Source organism: Phaethon aethereus (assembly GCF_964289735.1).
Source record: "Phaethon aethereus genome assembly, chromosome: 26".
Taxonomy (NCBI): Eukaryota; Metazoa; Chordata; class Aves; order Phaethontiformes; family Phaethontidae; genus Phaethon; species Phaethon aethereus.
In genome coordinates, this window is record NC_138602.1 from 1,356,162 (window position 1) to 1,374,680 (window position 18,519).

General features: G+C 46.6%; 1 protein-coding gene across 1 annotated transcript in view; it reads right to left on the reverse strand.

Annotated features, from left to right (window-relative positions):
- The window catches only part of REXO1 (RNA exonuclease 1 homolog), a gene marked incomplete at its 3' end in the record, with an annotated part of 41,806 nt that extends 24,625 nt beyond the window's left edge, over window positions 1–17,181 (reverse strand). Inside the window, exons 1-2 of the mRNA XM_082011046.1 lie at window positions 16,962–17,181; window positions 2,038–3,809 (exon numbers count right to left, since the gene is read on the reverse strand). Coding sequence (XP_081867172.1) covers window positions 2,038–3,809; window positions 16,962–17,157 — 1,968 coding nt within the window. The 5' untranslated portion in view covers window positions 17,158–17,181. The remainder of the gene's footprint in view (window positions 1–2,037; window positions 3,810–16,961) is intronic.
- Between the last annotated feature and the right edge of the window lie 1,338 nt (window positions 17,182–18,519).

An 18,519-nucleotide genomic window follows, 5' to 3' on the forward strand; every position in this document is an offset into this window, starting at 1 on the left:
CTCCTTTTTTTCCCCGAGTTCCAGCCAAAGCTCTCTGCTCATCCAGGCTGGTCTTCTTCCCTGCCGGCTTGTCTTGCGGCACATAGGGACAGCCTGCTCCTGCGCCTTTAAGATTTCCTTCTTGAAGAAAGTCCAGCCTTCCTGAACTCCTCTGCCCTTCAGCACTGCCTCCCAAGGGACTCTGTCAACCAGGCCCCTAAACAGGCCAAAGTCAAGGGAGCAGTTCTGCTAACACCACTCTTTACTTCTCTAAGAATCAAAAACTCTTATCATTTTGTGATCGCTAAGCCCAAGACAGCCTCCAACCATCACATCATCCACAAGTCCTTCTCAGTTCACAAACAACAGGTCCAGTGGGGTGCCTTCCCTAGCTGGCTCACTCACCAGCTGTGTCAGGAAGTTATCTTCCACACACTCCAGCAACCTCCTAAACTGTTTCCTCTCTGCTGTACTGTGTTTCCAGATGTTTGGTTAAGTTGAAGTCCCCCACGAGAACAAGGGCTAGCGATTGTGAGACTTCTCCCAGCTGCCTATAGAATATTTCATCTGCCTCTTCATGCTGGTTAGGTGGCCCATAACAGACTCCTACCATGGTATCTGCCTTGTTGGCCTTCCCCCTTATGCTTACCCATAAACACTCAACCCTATTGTCACCATCATTAAGGTCCAGACAATCAAAACACTCCCTAACATATAGGGCTACCCTACTGCCTCTCCTTCTTTGCCTAACCCTGCTGAAGATTTCACAGACATCCATTGCAGCACTCCAGTTGTGCAAGTCACCCCACCATGTTTCCATGATTGCAACTATATCATAGTTTTCCTGCTGCACAATGGCTTCCAGCTCCTCCTGTTTGCTGCCCATGCTGCACACATTGGTGTAGATGCACTTCAGTTGGGCTATTGATCCCGCCACCTTTCTGGGCGGAGAAGCCCTAATTCCTACATGACCATTCTCAGACACTTCCATGGTTTCTAACATATCAATAACTCCTGCATCTTTGCTGCCTCATGGATCTCTATCCCCTACCTCCACTGAAGACAGGTCTGCAAAGGACCTTGCCAGCATACCATCCCTCAAACATTGGCGTGCTTGCCTCTAGTGAGCCTGGTTTTATCCCTTTGCCCCTTTGAATCTAGTTTAAAGCTCTTTCAATGAGCCCTGCTAACTCCCATGCAAAGATCCTTTTCCGCCTTTGAGACAGGCATACCTCACCTGTTGCCAGCAGGCCTGGTGTCATGTAAACTGACCCCTGATCAAAAACCCCAAAATTCTCCCAGTGACACCAGGCTCAGAGCCAGGTATTGATCTGTTGGCCCCGTTCTGTTTTCACCTCTGTAAACGAGGGTCTTGCATCCTCTGGGGACCACCCCACAGTCACTGGCAGAAGCCTTTTTATGGAAATGCTATCTTTTTACCTCCTTATTCTGAAACCCCTTGTACATTTTGAAGAAATTTTACCCTCCGTTTCTTATTTGCACCACCTACAAGGTATCCAGAGATCCTCATAAAACACCTGCAGTATGCATTTAAAGTAGTAAACAGTAATCTGGGGAGTCTCTGAAGTGTCCAGTGCCAATTACATCAACTTACTTGCACCAACACATTGTCCTGGTTCTACCTGCCACTATGTTCCTTAAACTATGCTGCTACAAGAAGGCGTTGCCCAGATTAGCAAACTTGGATTAGTTTTAAAAAACCACAATATTCTCTGAAGCCTTTTCTCCAGCCATCCAAGCCACCATGGTTCTTAGGCCAGATGGAGACAGAAGTAACTGATAACCCTGAAAGCTAAAGGCCTTCCACACAAAAGGTAACTGAATCCTTACATTTCACAGCAGCTTTCAATCCAGCAGGTAAATTCTGATGCAAACTCTTCAAAGCACTCAGTCATGACAAGGATGAGATTATTCCAACATACAGAGTCTCCCTCTGTAGCCCTCTTCAGCTACTTGAAATAAGCAACACCACTAAACCAAACCAGAGTCCTTTCACATTTAGAAGTGAGAGCACCAACCAACCCAAACCAGCATTACCTGTTTCCCCAGCCTGCCCTTGTCTTCAGTTTTCACATCTGTAGATTCATTAAAAATCCTGAGACACTCTTCCATTGGATCTGACTCAAAGTCCAAGTCTTTCTCAAGGATGGAATAATCAATGTCATCAGATGTTGAGGAAGACGACGATGACTTTGACAATTTAGAGCGCTTCACTTTCTTTGTCCCTTCATTTTCACTCTCAGAATCTGAGCCACAGTCATCACCATCCGAGTCCGAGCTCATGTCAAGTAACGTGGATGGCAAAGGCCGGCCTTTGTCGTCATCATCTCCACTCTCGTCGCCAAACAGGTCAACATGACTCAAACTCTGCTGCTTCCGACCTTTCTTTGGATCTCCTTTTTCTGTAGAGCTGACCTTTTCTTTCTTTCGTTCTACTGCTGGAGTCTTGGTCCCTTTCTCTTTGTTTTTACGACCAGAAGTTTCCTTACCATTTTTTACATCAGCTGTTTTCAGTTTGGAGTCTTTCTTGCTGCTCCCCAGCTTATCTGTGCTAGCACCTTTGATGACACCCTCACTCCTGCTTTTCCCTGAACTACTGCTGGCAGACTTGGATTTTTCTTTCTTAAGTCCATCCACTTTTTCTGACTTTTGTTTTTCAGGTTTCTTCAGATTCCCATCAGTTTTCACTTTGACATTTTTATCTTTGCAGTTTTTCTCTTCATTCTTGGTTTTTACTTTTTCTTCTTTCTTGAGCACTTTGTCTTTTTCTGTATTTTTACTTTTCTCCTTCTTACCAACCTCATTGAGGCCAGCTGTTTTAGTAAAATCTGATTTCTTCCTTTTTGTTTTGTCTTTTGAGTCTTTGTTTTTATTTTCAATTTCATGGTCATTCTTACCAGAACACAATTTCACTGCTTTTGCATTCTTGTCTGATAAGGTTTTGGCAACATTTTTCTGTGAACTTGGAAGGTCTTCCAAGCCATATTGTACTGCTGTTTCTTTGTTATCCTGGGAAGCAAAGTCATCCTGCTCTTTGTTGGATAACCCGTCGTTTGACTCGCTTTCAGAACCAGCTTTTGATTGTGAACTAACAGAAGTTGGCTTATATTCCACATCAGCCTCATCTTCAGAGGAAGAGAACCTGGCGTACACTTCATAGTCATCAGGTACTTCACAGACCTTCTTTCGCGAAGGAGAGTAAGATTCCTCATAACTAGACACCCTGCCCCTTTTAGACCCCTTTGGCTCCTTTGTTGTGGCTTTGCTCAAAAGCCTGGCTGAGTAATTTGAAAGTGGGTCATATTCCAAGTCTGTAGAAGGCTTAGAGTCATCAATCACATATTTATTGTTAGTGACAGTGCTACTGTATTTTTTATTCTGTACTACAGCCTTGGGAACATATTCCAGTGAGCTACCTTTAGATCGGGAAGTATCCAAAGTATATTTACTTGACCGGCTAGCAGCAGCGAGAGGAGTAGGGTTGTAGTCCGAGTTATTATTAAAGTTGTAGCTACCTGGATTGTACTCCAAGGAGGTAAATGAATCATTTTGTGTCCCAGCAGCTGACACGGGTGTGTTCGAAATGAGAGAGGCGGCCTCTGAAGCACTGAACTCCTTTGTTGTTTCCAGCAGCTCCTCATACTTTTTCTGCTCTCTCTCAACTTCGTTTTTGACTGCCTCAATGGCCTTGTTGACCAGCTCCAGCTCCAGAATACCAGGCGTCACATCTGTAATGTCAGCCAGAGCACCATCCTCCGCCTCCAGCGAGGGCCTCGGAAGCTCTGGATTGTAGGGATCATAGCCTCGCTCTGTAAAAGAGAAGGAAAAAATAATTTACTGCCAGCAATTTAGCTAAAATTTTCTTTGGAGTAAAATTTTAAAAAGGTCTTTTTAAGGTCTGCTCTCATCAAAACCCAATACTGAAAGACACTACCAAAAGCCATGCTCTCGTCACCACAGAATAGATGTTTGATACCAAAACCCACCAGTGACATTCTCTGGCCAGCAGCAGGTATGTGGCTAGACTAGATTTTACACACTATTCCTGGGCCTTAAGGACTAAAGATCTATTAACAAAGTGCTTGAAAAAGCTCTATAAATTAAATATTCTTTGGGGCACTAAAGAACAATCACTGTATTAGGACCAAGAGGAGCTGAGTATGCACAGAATTATCTGCTTAATTCAATGAAGTGAGCAAGGGAGGAAAGAGGATTCCAGTATGAAAACTGTGGATTAGGTTTTCATTTATCAATGCCAATGTCCAAAGCCTACTGAAAGCCTCCAATATTCCTCAAAGCTCAGTATGGCAGCTGCAAGAACGCCAGTCTTATTTGGACTGACAAACCGAGCGCTGCGAACAAGAAAAAACTACAGGTCCAAAGGCAACACAACCCAACCATACAGAACAACCATCAAGATAGGAACATTAAACACCCAGAACATTTTTCTGACAAGTCGCTCAGGTGGCCTCTCTTACATAGGCATTTCTAGGACTATGAACAGAAGACATGCTTTGACCATGCTACATGGCTCTTCCAACCACAGGTCTACAGGTGACCTTTTGGTGAGCAATGGTCCACCCTATGGAACTATACAGACATGCCAAAGCAACGCGCTCAAGGAACAACCTACAGCTGCAGAGTCCGTTAAAGCTCATGCTGTAAGGTTCATCTTGAAAAGAACATGGAAACAGCTGTCACAAGCATAAATGCTCCCTAGTTTCTGCCATGGTGTTCCAAACTCTCCCATCTACCTTTCCAACTCACGGTGAAAAGGAAGGGAAAAGGACACCATTCGCGCAGATGTGCAGAGTGACAGGCACCCTGCTTGCTAAAGAACAGGCAGGAAATAACTTCACCTTGAAAAGTTAGACTAGCGCTTAGTTGGTGACTAGGGTTAAACCATGGCATGGAGGAACCCAGCAATAAAGATGACTGCATTTAAAAAGCTAACAGAAGCTACAGGGAAGTTAATGGCTGCTTTTATACTTTGAACAGTTTTCAATCCTTATTTTAGCATAGTGTCTCTGGATGCTGCTATTCCAGAGTAAAAGAACCTTTTGCTCTTCGTTAAAAGGAGAGTGATAAAACTGGCTTTCCAACATTAATGTGTAGAAGAACAAAACAATAAGCAGAGATAAAAGATAGGGGGAAAAAACAACCTCTTGGGTCCAACAGGGATGAGAGAATTTCTTACAAAAGCCAGAAATGGCTGTAAACAGTGTTTACAGGAGTTATTTCTACCATTCTCACAAGAATTTCTACCATTCTCACAAGACTGAGTTTTTTCTTGAATTTTTTTGTTTTCAGCAGATCCATGAATGAACAGCTCCTTTTGGTAGTAAGAAAAGAACCTGTCTAGCAGTTGGCAGAACTAGCCTCCAAGCAAGCAGCGTAATAGAGACTAGGTTAAAATAAAGACAGTGTTTTCATAAAACACTGTTTACTCCCTTGGGTTTGCAAAGGTTTTTTCCAAACCAATTAGCTCCTGATTGAGCAGAGACTCTGAGAAATCACAGTATGATGTCACCATCTTCCAAAGGACATTTTCAGCTGTGCTCAGGACCTTTTCATGGGGAAAAAGGAACAAGGCGATATATTTCCATAACTAGCTCCCCCTCCACCTATTGCAAAGTGCTTTACAACCAATAAAGAGCATTTCCAAAACTAGTGTTTGCGCTTCCCCGTTATGACGCCCACCAGAGCTCACACCCTGGGGGAGAGCAGGAGGGAGAAGGTGGCAAACCAGAGCATCTCAGCAGATGGTGTACACCAGGCAGACTGACATCTAGAGCCTAGTTAGAAAAAGAAGCCATGAAGAAATGCAGGTAACAAGTCCAAAACAGGAACAAACTTAGATGCAAATAGCAGCAGCATCAAGGCTAGTACATATTATATAAAAATAATAAGGTCTAAGTATTAGCCTTAGCTAACACAACTAAAGAACAGAGTCTCCTCCATACCCCCCACTTCTTTTCTCACCGCTTTGCAAAACATCAACTCCGTAGCGGTAGAGAAGACCAGTGCAGTGAATTCTGGAGCTATTACCCTCTAACTCAAAATGGAGACCTAAAATTTAGCACAAACATTGTTAGGGGAACAGATGAAAGTCTGGTAATTTGTGCAGAGATAAGTATTAAGTGGCCTATAAACAGAGACAAGAACAGAGAATCTGCACCTAAAGACTTGCCAAAAAAACCCCAAACAACACAAAAAACATTATGACCCCCAAAAACCCCACCCAAACTACACAAAAGATATCTTGTCCATGCAGAAAAGCAAGCTATTTTAAATATATCAGGATACAGAGAAAGTGGAAGACAACCTGAGCACTGACCTGGTGTCCGATTCTCTGCTGTTCATCTACAGTATAAAACTAATTTCCACATTTTCTTTCAATGGAATGACCAGATGTAAAAATACATTACAATCTCTGAGAATGCCAGCAGGCTTTGAGATACCAGCATGAAAGAGCTCTTTTGTAGGTGTGTAGGAGGCCTGATGGATTACTCAAGCACCACTGATCAAAGGCTACCTTTTCCATGAAAGAAACTTGTGTAAGTGGGCTCTGTGATACTAATCAGGACTGTCACCTTTGGCCACGATGCATTTGCAGATAATATAGTGGAAGCACAAGCAGAAGGGGATTTTATTTATACACACACACATAGAGAGAGCGAGCAAGCCATACACACACAAGTCCCCAAAGTCAAAGAAATTAAATACACTATCTGAAATCAGACCACCTTTTCAGATGCCTAATTATACTCCCAGGAACACAGGATAGGAAAGGATCTCTGGGATGACTGAACCTAGTCCCACACAGGCAGGCAGGCACCCAGCTACACCCACACTCCCCTTCTTACCACCTGGATACAAGATTCAAAGGAGTCTTCTTCAGCTTTCGCATTTATTCCTCTCTGTTTCAAACACTAATATTCATGGTGTAAAGAAAGTTTACCACAAGATAAACTACACTGGTTTTGCTATTCTGATATAGAAGATGTCTGCAGCATTTCTGCTGAAGCAAAATGAGTGAGAGGCACCATGTAGTGAAAGAACTCTTTCTGAATGGATGTAAAATTAAGAGTCTATGCTGTCCTTTGAGAACCACGAGATGAGACTCGACATGACATCTCCTTATAGAATCGTGAACCCAACTGCTATCAGGACACTCTTTAAAATACATTAATTTATCAAAATAGTTTGCACCTCAGACATATGAAATTGTCCTTCCGAGACACAAAAAGGTGAGGTTAACAACAACGCTATACAAAACACATCATTAATTTACAAAGGACCTCAGCGAACAATTTATTTAACCTAGAACTACTTTAGAATACACCAAAATGAACTGCACTTAGATCAGCCATTTCAGCACAGAGTATACAGGAGTGTAAAACAAGATTCTCCCAACAAAACAAGGTTGATTGTAACCAGGAGAAAGGAAAAAAAAAAAAAAAACCAGTCATGCTGATTCTGGGAAACAAGGCCTCGGGTCTGAGGTGGAGCTGTTTTATTACAGAGCTTCTATAAGCTAGCAACTCCTTGCTGTACACTGGTCCTTCTAGTTTGTGCAACAGGCGAAGGCAGTAAACAAAAGCTGACATTAAATGAATAATGTGAATACAAGGTCACCTGTTTGATGTTAAAACTTATTTTACAATGAATCATTCTGGAGAAAAGGATGTCTTTTTTTCCCCCCAAGCATCCTACCAGAACACATACTTCAGATGCTTTAAATACAGAAAAGCCTGAACATATGACGGGTACTGGTTGTTGTAAACCTGCAGGTTTTGGAAAGGGAGTCAAGTTCTTGCAGACGTGTGGGACATGAATGGCAACTACCTTCTCTCTAGATACAACAAAGCTGCTAAGCAGCAGCAACTGCTGCTAAACAAAAGGGAAGCAAAAATTAGAAACTTTAGAATTTATGACAATTAGGATCTCAAAACAGAAGGGTTTGCTGGCCAAGCTGCAAAGGGACCGACTCAGGCCAACAGACAGTGAACATTTTCAAGACCCACGGCTGCTGAAGTCACCCATTTTCTTGGGTCACCTGGAGCTGGCAACAAAAGGTGAAAGCTGTCGGGAGACCTCTTTGGAAAAAAGAAAAAAAAAAAGGCATTTTTATTTTAACGTCATCAGAACAGCTTTGTTAGCTTAACAGCTTGCCTGTGTTTACACTGCCAGTACTTCGCAAATGGACAACCTTTGCGATTACAGAAAAATTATCACCATTGGAAAGTTACTTTAAACTTTTCATTTAATGCTTCACAGAAGATAGAGTGGTTTCTCAAGAATAAAATGTTTCAAAAAGGCTTTACCAGCAGGCTGAGTTTTGCTACTCTTCAGAATTAAACAGCGCAAAAGAAATGGCAGTTTTTGACACAGACCTCGTTTGTGAGTACCCAAAGCAAATTTCCAATAATTAATTCAACAGTAATATCCAACCATTTGGAAATAATTAACACTGAGATTTAAAATAGTACATTTCAAATAATTATCCAGAGTAAATGGGTTAGGAGGGCAGGTAAGAGGAGCTAAGAGAAATGTTTCTTCAACTTTAAATATAACCCTAGTCCTAATGATTTTTTTTTTTTTTACTCTTTCTTTCTCTTTTAAGAATTAAGTTTAGTATTTAAAAATTAAGTATTAAAAGCATAGATAGCCTTGTGCTGGTCTAAGAACATAAGGGAAGTAACATTTGAGAGGTATTACAGCCAGTCTAGTCCAAGCTGGCCTCTCCCTATGCACCCAACGCCTTGCATTTATTACTCCATGAAGGGTATTTGATGCCACAATGGCAAAGCACATCATGAACCAACACGGCCATTTCTTGAGTGGAAAAAAGGACGCAAACACGAGAAAAGAAAGTCCTATATTAGCAAGGCTAAAAAAAGTGTTAACAGTCATCCACCACACTGTGGTATTTTTAAACCTGCTGTGACAAACGTGGTTTAAGTCTGAGGTACGGTTTCACCAGATGTTGTCAGCCAACCTAAGTGCTCAGTGCCACAAAAGGACCATCTTGGTGGGTTGACTGGTTGACCAGGGGGTTCACCAGAGAGTGTCACAACCAGCATCAGGAGGAGTGGATCACACCAAGGGACAAGAACAGCCAGACATCATCCTTGTACAAGCCATAAGCCATTTTCTCAGCTCAGCCACCTGAGACTGCTGAGGTGCTGTGGCCAGAGAGAAGACACGGACCTGCCCAAGTGAGTTCAGCCCAGCAAGGGAGCAGCTCCAACGTGGCCATGTCACTCCCAAGCAGGCAGCATTATCAGGGAACGACTCACTTGGGTAGGAAACTCGCTTTGACAGGAGGACATTAGGGCACAGCCCTCAAAGCAGCTCAGACAGCAACGTCCAGGGAAACAGTACACACCTCCTAATTTTATTCAAGGAAACACAATTTTGCCTCTGACACAGCAGAAGAGGCATCTAAAAGGTCCTCAAGCCTACTAACTATGGTAGTTTCATCCTCTTGATAGCCTCACGGACAGTCTGGGAGGACAGCTGCAACTGCCACTGCTCCACACAGCAACACTAGTTAAATCCGAGAATGTAAAAGCCAGAACAAGATGGTGTGGCCCATGCAAAAGCCATCATTTACATTCCTCTATTGCCCCAGTGATTTACAGTCCCATCCGCTCCAGTGCTAAAACAACAGCAATAGGCAAAGAACATGAGAGGCGTGTCAAGATCTGTGATAAATGTAATGTCTTACATTTATTCCTGCATAAGAGGAAAACACACCATTGGCACATTTCTCCCATAACCTAGGAAAGAACGTGAGAAACACTGTATTTGCCAGGACAGGGGCAGAAAGCAAAGGCTAGCACCCAAAACATCATGACTGCTCCCCAGGTTGCTACCCCGACCCCACAGCCTGTCACCACACAGGCTAGAAGGCATCTCACCGTTTTAAAATCGATGATACATTAATCTGGATATTCAGTGTTTGGATTCTTTGGAGATCTTTCCATTCCCTCTCTCATTTTAGCTTTAAAGTTATTCCTCAATATACAAGAAAAGTTGAAATTCTGTTTGGGGAAAAAAAAAATTAACGGAGACTTATTTTTACTGTTTCCGAGAAAAAGACCAGAAAACATTTCCACATCTCGTGTATAAGTACTAGGTAAAACTAAGGATCTACTCCAAAACTTAATTAGTAGAGCAAGTCTTCTTTTCAAAGAAGCAGAAGAAAAAAATAAATACTTCAAGTTATTCTGGTGTCATCTTTTCTCTCTATTCAACTCCCCCTTGAAAACTTACTTTGACCAGCATGGTCACAAGCAGTAACACTACTCCTCACCCACCAGTCCCTTAATTTTCCAGCCTTTCTCTGGCTTGCTCAAGATAAGTTATCTTTTCAACACCTGTCTTATTTTTTTAACTATTTCGGGTGAAGAATTGCCATTTAAGAAAAAAACCCAAACAACAGTATTTTAATGCAGTCACAACTGGACACTTTGAAAAACAAAGTTAAAAACTAAAGAAAAGCACCTTTCAACCTACATTACATTTTAAAACTTCAGCTGTGACTTCTGAAGGGCTAAAACCAAAACTTAAACTGGTTTTAAAACCTGTCTGGCTTTAGTTAACTCAAAAGCTGGAATTAATGCTTTGCAGCTCCTTTACGACTCAGACACCTGCAGCTCCACAGATTCTTTTAACCAGCTAACCCAACACACTCCCCAATTTTCAGCACAGATCCTCAATTTAATAAAAAGGCTAGATCTCACAGGGAAATTAAAATCCTTGTGCAAATAAACCTCCAAAGCAGAGCTGAGTTTTTTCGCATAGTCCATATATTTCAGAGGCAGATGCAACTCTAAGGACCAAAGTCTCACATTAAATGAATGGCTAACACGTGAAAGCCTCTCTGGAGAAGGCACTTCTCGCACAGCTGCGTCTTCACCTACTGCAACCCACACAAAAAAACATGAGTTCACTCCACAGCAAGTCAAAAGCTTCAAAGAATTACCTGAGCTCCCCGCGGTTAATAAATATTGCAGATATTTGTTCATGCTGTACTTCAGGCTTTTAATATCTGCTTGGTACTGCTAAGACACTCCGGCAAAGGCTTATGGCACAATACCGCTGACCATGTGCTGACACGGCACTTTCTGGGCTGCAGAGATAATTAGGGCAGGACTTACCAACCCAAAGTCCCGCCTTCACCCTCATTTACTCCCAAGTCAGACTGGGTTTTACTTGAGTGTCTGCAGGGGCTTTTTGACAGTTTTCTTCTTTCCTAGCGCTGCTACTATCATCTTGGGGGAATTTTTTTGACATCGTACTTTCCTCACTCCCCCACCGTACATGTTGGTTTTTACTTGATGTGAGCAACTCAAGTTGGCAAGCACTGCTGCTTCCCAAACGGTGACCCCTCATCCCGCCGGGCCCCCCGCAGCGGCACACACCCCAGCCAGAGCCCAACGCCATCCCGCTTCTCCAGCGCCACAGCCCACGCTCAGTCCCGGCGGGGAAGGAGGCTGCAGGGCAGGGAGACAACCCGGCCCTGCCTTGCTGGTGCAGGCCTGCCTGCAGCCCCGTGCTGCTGCCCCACCGATATTACGTGAGGCAACACGCCACCCCGGCACCTCCAACCCACCTCGCCCAGCACAGGGCAGCCTGGGAAAAGCGATTTGGGAAACCCTGGACTAGTGAATTGGGCTTTCCGCTTCTCCAGTGCTAAGGCAGCACTGCAGTGTTTGACTGGCAGGGGGGGTGGGGGGGGGGGGTGTGGAATCAGAGGGCACATTTAAATATCAGGTAAGATATTCCCACCGGAGAGAGAAATCCTGTAAGAGCAGACAAAGGGCTTTTGCGGGGGTCAGAGAGGAGCCCGGGGAGCTCACAAACACTGGCACAACCCTAGTTCCTTCAACGTCCAGGCAGGTCGCTGCACCTTTAGCCTTCAAAATCCTTCCGGCTTGACAGAGGAGATTTGCTCCCACCTCCTGCTTTTCACGCGTCTGTTGCTGGAGTGAGGAAGAGCTGCATGCAAGCTCAGGGCCGAGTCTCCCCGCAGCCCCACTACCACTTGCAGAAAGACCAAAAATCGGAAGTGCCCTGTCAGCCCACACTGAAATCCTGACACATGAAGCAGCTGCACCTGCCCACCCACAGGAAAACTGCCCTAACTGACAATTTAGTTAAATGACAAGAAATCCCTAACCACTGGAAAGCCATGACATTGATTTACATGAAAAGACCTGACCTTATCGTCAAGTGGGCTTTCTATTCTTCATTTCAAAACTCAGTTAAAAAAAGAACACATCCACCGATGACATTTTGGTAATTACTGTCCTAAACACAAATGTGGGGGAAAAAAAAAAAGAGCAGTCTTAGCAATGCCCCCCCCCCCCAGTTCATGGACTAGAGCCCCCAACACTGAACTACCTGATTTCCTCTCTTGGTGAGGAAATACCGAAGGTGGTTCATAACGTTCCCTTTCTGCTCAGTTTCCCTGTAGCAAATACAATAATAAAAGCTCTTTTCTACAAGAAGCTGATCTTGCACAACATCAACTACAGGAAGGAAAACACATCCGTTAAAGACGTTTTTTCATTCTTTCTACACATGGCGTGAACCTGCACTACAACATGTAATACAAAGGCAATCCCAGACAGTGCAGAGAGGCTGCTCCCACCAAACGCCGCTGAGTTTAATGCACAGCCCCTCAGCAACGTGCTGACAGGTGAAGAAGACAACAGCCTTCATCCTATGGTGATAGCCTTCATCCTATGGTGACGATTAAAGTTGCGTTTTAACATTTAAAGAGTCACTTTAAGTTTTACCAAGTATCATTTTGCACAGCTTTTTTATATACAAGTCACAGCCATCCCACGTGGTCGCTTTTTGGCTGAAGACTTTGAAGAAGGGAGAGGTGAAGTGCCTTCCTGCATCAGTGACAGGATCAAAAGTTAAAGCTGGGGGCATAAGCCCAAGGATTTCTCTGCACCTGACCTGGGCCAACAGGAGCCAAACAGTGTTACAGCGGCTTACTTGTGGGTTGGGTAGTGTAAGTCACACAGAGATGAAAAACTTAGTCACTGGATGGTACCACACAAACCCATCCAAGTCACCTTTAACATGCAATCTAGACCTAATCTGCAAAGCCTTGCCCAAATAGAAGCCACACAGCAAGAAAACTGCTCCACAAGCGTTGGACCACAGCAGAAAACTGCCGAGCAGCTGTCAGTACGCACCACTCTAGAATGAAGTATTTCCAGGCAGGGTGCTGAAAGCCTTGCTCTTCCCATCTCACACTAACACGAGGATGAGAGCAGACAAAGAGGAACACAGACCTCCAGACCTGGACGCAGCTTTCTGCTCTGGGTTCAAAAAACATACACCTCTTAAGCATCTCCTGACAGCTACTATCAAACCCAGCAAACCAAAGAGCTGGTTTCCTTAAGATATTTATGAAGAGATGTATTATGCTTCTTTTATATCTTTCAGCATACTCAGGACCTAGACTTTAAAGACAAACCTATTTTTTCTCCTCTACAGCTCTTGAAGAGACGCTTTTAGGACTGAAGGCAGTTCTTCCCTCCTACTTACACAGCACGCTTTCAAAGCACTTCACACACATTCAATAATCTTTTCATCCTGCTCTGAAGCAGGGGGGGGTTAGTCATTTTGTAGATGGAAAAAGCACTTCATCCAAGTCAGGATTAGAATTTGCAATCTCCAGATTCCCAGTCCTGCACAGGCTCACATCCCATTTCTCAGCCCATCAGCACTGCCGTGGAAATACCACATTGGTGCATGCTACCACCCCAGCACCTTCCTCAGCTTTCAGCCAGCCCTGAATTTCCAGAAGCCTCCAGGTAGCCACACTCTTTTACCACGCAGGCAGATACTTGCAGTAAAGACACTGGAACACATTTCCCACATGAAGTATCATGCGTTTCAGAACCCAGTTCAAACGTGCCCTACAGATCAGACGCATCACACTGGTTCCCTCCTCATCCGACAAGTTTGTATTTACTGAGCTGCTTTCAGAGGGGAAGAAAAGGGAATGCCTGCCACATACAAACAGCAGACAGGGGAAAACTCAGTCCTCCTGCTGCTGTTGATCTCCTAACAGGCATGGATGCCTCTTCACCACTGTCTCCCAGTGGTTGGGACCGTAAGAGCACCATATGAAAAATAAGGACCATCTATAACAAACATCTGAACACTATGCTCCTCAGGAAGTTAGGAACAGTGAGGACAGCAAAGAAAAGGGGAACAGTGCTACATCCCAGTAATTCCTCTCTTCTCCATCTGGCACACACGCACAGCCTCCTCCCACCATGACCTGGCAAGGCCAGCTCCACTCCTCAGTTTTCAAAAGCTACTTTCAAGGCTACAGAACATCTACTAAGAGTTTTGGGGTTACTGCCAGTTCTCAAACATCAAAGTCAATATCAGCCTCAAATCAATATGCTTAGCAGGCCAGTTCTTTAGATGTTTTGCTTTTTTCTAGGCACTATCCCAGAAAACACAGACCTGTGCTGTACTTCTTGGTACAGATATTCACCTGCTTTGGCAAAAAATGCTTGTAAAGCTTATTTATAGAGTGATGTGATTAAGTAGGTCAAATATGCCCAAGCACACTGTTATAAGGCTACTTTAAAACAAGACAGGCAGTCTTACTGGCAGGGAGCAACTTATGTTGGATCAAGAACTTGCTTTCAAGAAGATGGTTGCCTGCTTGCTAGCTAAACTACTACACCCTCTAGTGTAAATCCTAAATAAATCCTTCCAGACTAGACAAGCTTCAGACAAGACAGAGGAAAAGACAGGAGCACTTCAACCTGAACCCTTCATATGAAGATAAGCCATAGCACTGCTTAAAAAATAACTGCAAAAGCATCTTCTGCTCCTATAGAAATGAGGCACATTATACAACACTGCTGAAGTCCTTTCTAAAAGGCAGCATTTTGCAGCAGGTTCATTGCTCATTTTCCATTTCTCAATTGAAATCAACATAGAAAAAATGGCTGAAGTCCAACACTAAGCTGAGGCAGAATTTACACATCCCTGGTTATGACAGCCATGCCATGCATTAGATGCCAAGAGTTTGGGAAAGAGGGCAGGAACATGCACTGGGCCGGCTGGGGGAAGTGGGAGGCAGCAGGCTGGAAGTTAAGCCTTGCGATCCTGCTTCTGTTGCAAGTGGCAGACTTCACCAAGGAAAACTAAACCCATGCTATAGCTTTTGTTTTTCAAAAGCCAGAGCTTCTCTAACAGCCATAATACAGGAAGTGAACTACTCTCACTCTCCAACACACAAGCTTTTTCTCCTGGGTCACTAACACACCCAAGCCCCAGATTTTGGGATAATTGCTTTCTTGTCATTCACAATCAGTTCTTACATTAACACTTTTCAGCCAGTATGAGAAGCTGCACATGCTTTCCAGGTGCACCAGGAGGTTTTACTAAAGACAAACCTTCACTTCCCCATTTCGAAAATCAAAACCAGCACCAGCTTTTATTTAGTACAGCAGCATCTGTTTCAGGTGGCAGACCAAAATGAGCAACACTAGTTCCAAATCTGACACTCTACAGATATTTAAAGACAAACTGGAATAGTACACTGAAAAATAATTATAATATCAAGCATGTAGAGGACCATCCTAAAGGGTTCTAGGGAGCTTTTCAAATTCAAAAGAACACTGAAAGAGGCAAAAGCCTTTGTCTTTCTAATATGGCATCTGTCTGCCTGTGACAGCCCTGAATGTGCTTCCTTTATTTTAAATTAAACCACAGTTGTGGTAAATTGACCTGATAACCAGGAGACACAAAGAATTAATCATCTCCCAAACTTGTACATAACCCAAAATTAGGCAAGCACAGAAAAAACATGGCAAGTTGTGCTTTATTTTGACAACTTCTGCTTCAGGTTGTTAGAGAACATACATACTAGCAAGTATACCTAACTGAAATAACAGCTTTAACAAAAAGAAAGCAAGCAGCATTAGCATTCTTCTAGGGAGAAGAATGAAGGCTTTTCTCTCCAAATAAAATAAGCAGATCAGCAAATAATGTAAGTAAAATGACAAGAGTTGCTGGAAGAATGGAGAACAACAGCTCACTGTCTTTTTTGTAGCCAAGCTTCACTTGAGAAACCTGGCAGCACTCCATGCCTTACTCAAGTCCCTCATCATGAGGGGGCCCAGCTCACCACAGGCCCCCCACAACACGCCACCAGCAGGACCTGCCTCGCAGCACTTGACTAGAGAACGCATCACCTCCAGCTCCCAAAACCCATGCAACTCCTGAAGGGTTGTGACGGCACAGCAATTCTTCGCGGAGGTTTGAAAGGCTGCCCTGACACCTCACTGCGACGTGAGCTGGGGTGCCTGGAGGGACAAAGAAAGGGATCAGAACAGAGCTGCCTTTCTGCAGCCTCCATCCTGGTGACAAGACACAGGCTGTCCTCAGGCAATTGCACGTTTTGGAAAGCTGCTCCCCACCACCCCCGTGTCAGACAGCAACTGTGGGATCCGACTGATAACGATGAGACACCCATCTATCCATCTCTCACCCGGTGGGGCAGAAAAGGCCCTTCGGAGGTGACAACCAAGGGCCCAGAGCCAGGGCAGGGCTGAGCATAAGCAAACACAACAGTTCAGGGGCGAGAGGGACGGACCTGAGCCGCCTGGATGAGGCTGACAGACCCCGTGGGGACCTCCCACTCGAGAGGGGCTTGAGGAGCAAATACCTGAGCCCTGGGAGCAGGGCGGGGTTTAGAGGAGTCAGAGGCAGATCCAGGCCCCGAAGGGTGGGCAGGCGTGAGAAGGAGGAAAGGCACGGGCCTGCCCTTGCCGGGGGAGGACACGCTTACTGCCGGGGGCGGCGGGGCCGGGAACAGCCACACCCCGGGGTGGGGGGGGAAGAGAAACGGGGGAAGGGAAGGAGGTACCGCGACCCGGCGGGCCGGGCCGGGGCCGTACCTGCGCCGTGGCCGAACGCGACCCCCGCACCGGGCCCGCCGGAGACTCCGCACCGCGCCGCCGCCGCCGCCGCCACCGGGGGGTGCCGGAAGTGGCAGTAGGGCCGGCGGCAGGGCGGGCCCCCGCCCAGCCCCGGCCCCCCGGCGCTGAGGAAGGGGCAGTCGATGCCGCGGAAGTAGCCAGTGGATCTCAGCATCCCGCCGGCTGCGGGGCGGGGAGCGGGAGCGGGGCCGGGGCGCGGGGAGGGGAGAGGAGGGTGCGGGTGGCGGCGACGCGCTCCCGCCTCACACCGCCGGCACCGGCCCCACCGCCATCTTGGAACCGCCAGGCCCGCAGGCGAGGCCCCCGCGACGCCGCTGCCCGCACAGGGCTGCCCGCGGCGCGCCTGAGCGGAGCACGGGGCGGGGCCGGGCTCATGGAGAGGACGGGGCGGAGGGGAAGCGGCGGGAGTGTGAGGAAAATGGCGGCCAGAAGGAGGCGCTCGCGCTGAGGTGAGCCCGGCCCGCCGGCCGCCGCCGCGCTCCTCCGCTCGCCTCAGCCGCCACCCTCGGGCTGCGGGGGCCTGCCCGGCTGCGGTCTGGCGGCTGCAGGCCTGGGAGCACGGGTCCATCCCGCAGGAAGGGGCCTGGGGTAGCCCCGGGCCCCCACGGCTACTGGGGGCTGCAGGTGGACAAACCCCCGGGGCTGGAGGTCAGCCACCCATTGCCCTCCCAGAGCCACAACTGGCATATGACCAGTTTGTAGGAGATGCCATCGAGAACGTCTCCAGGTTCAGCTGGTTTGGGGCACACTGCTGGGCCAGGGCCCCCCAGACCGCTGCAGAGCGAGGGGGACAGGCTGGGGAAGGAGGGTGCAGGCCCCAGCCCTGCTGCCTCCTGCCAGGCTGGGCCACCTCTGCTCCACCCAGACACCGCCAGATCACTCCTGCTGTGGCCAGGGCAACGGCCCCAGGCTCCTTGCGCTGTGACCCACCACCTCCAGCATGGCCCTCCGCCCTCAGCTCAGCCTCAGCCTTCCGGGAAGCAGCAGAACACCAGCCAGGTTTTGGTAGAGCGACCGTAGAGCGACCTAAGGCAGAAATAACCCGCCTGAGGCCATGCAGAAGGAGCAAACTCTGCACTACCCCCCGCCACGAAGGCCCAGCTCTCCCTCCTTTCCCCAAGCAATCGTCACACCCACATTCCCCACACAGTGGGGAAACTGAGGCACGGGGTAACAGCCGTTCGGCTGTGCCAAGTCGGTGCCAGAGCAGGAACTCAGGGCTGGCCCTGGGGGTGTTCAAGCAGGCCAGGGGTGTCCGCAGCTCCTGGGAATCACCTGGCGCTGCCCCTACCTTGAGTTTTCAGAGGAGCGAGTCTCTACCTTCAGCAGATGAGGCCGTTTTGGGATGACAGCAAGTGACCAAGCCCTTTGAGGAGAAATCCCAGTAAGTGTAGCCAGAAGCCCCAGAAGGACACTCAGCCCAGAGAGAAGGGGTGATCCAGGAAAGCCTCATCATTTGTGAAAGGAGAGATGGGAGAGAAGGTGGAAAGCGCTGAGGCGGTGCAAGGAACCAGCT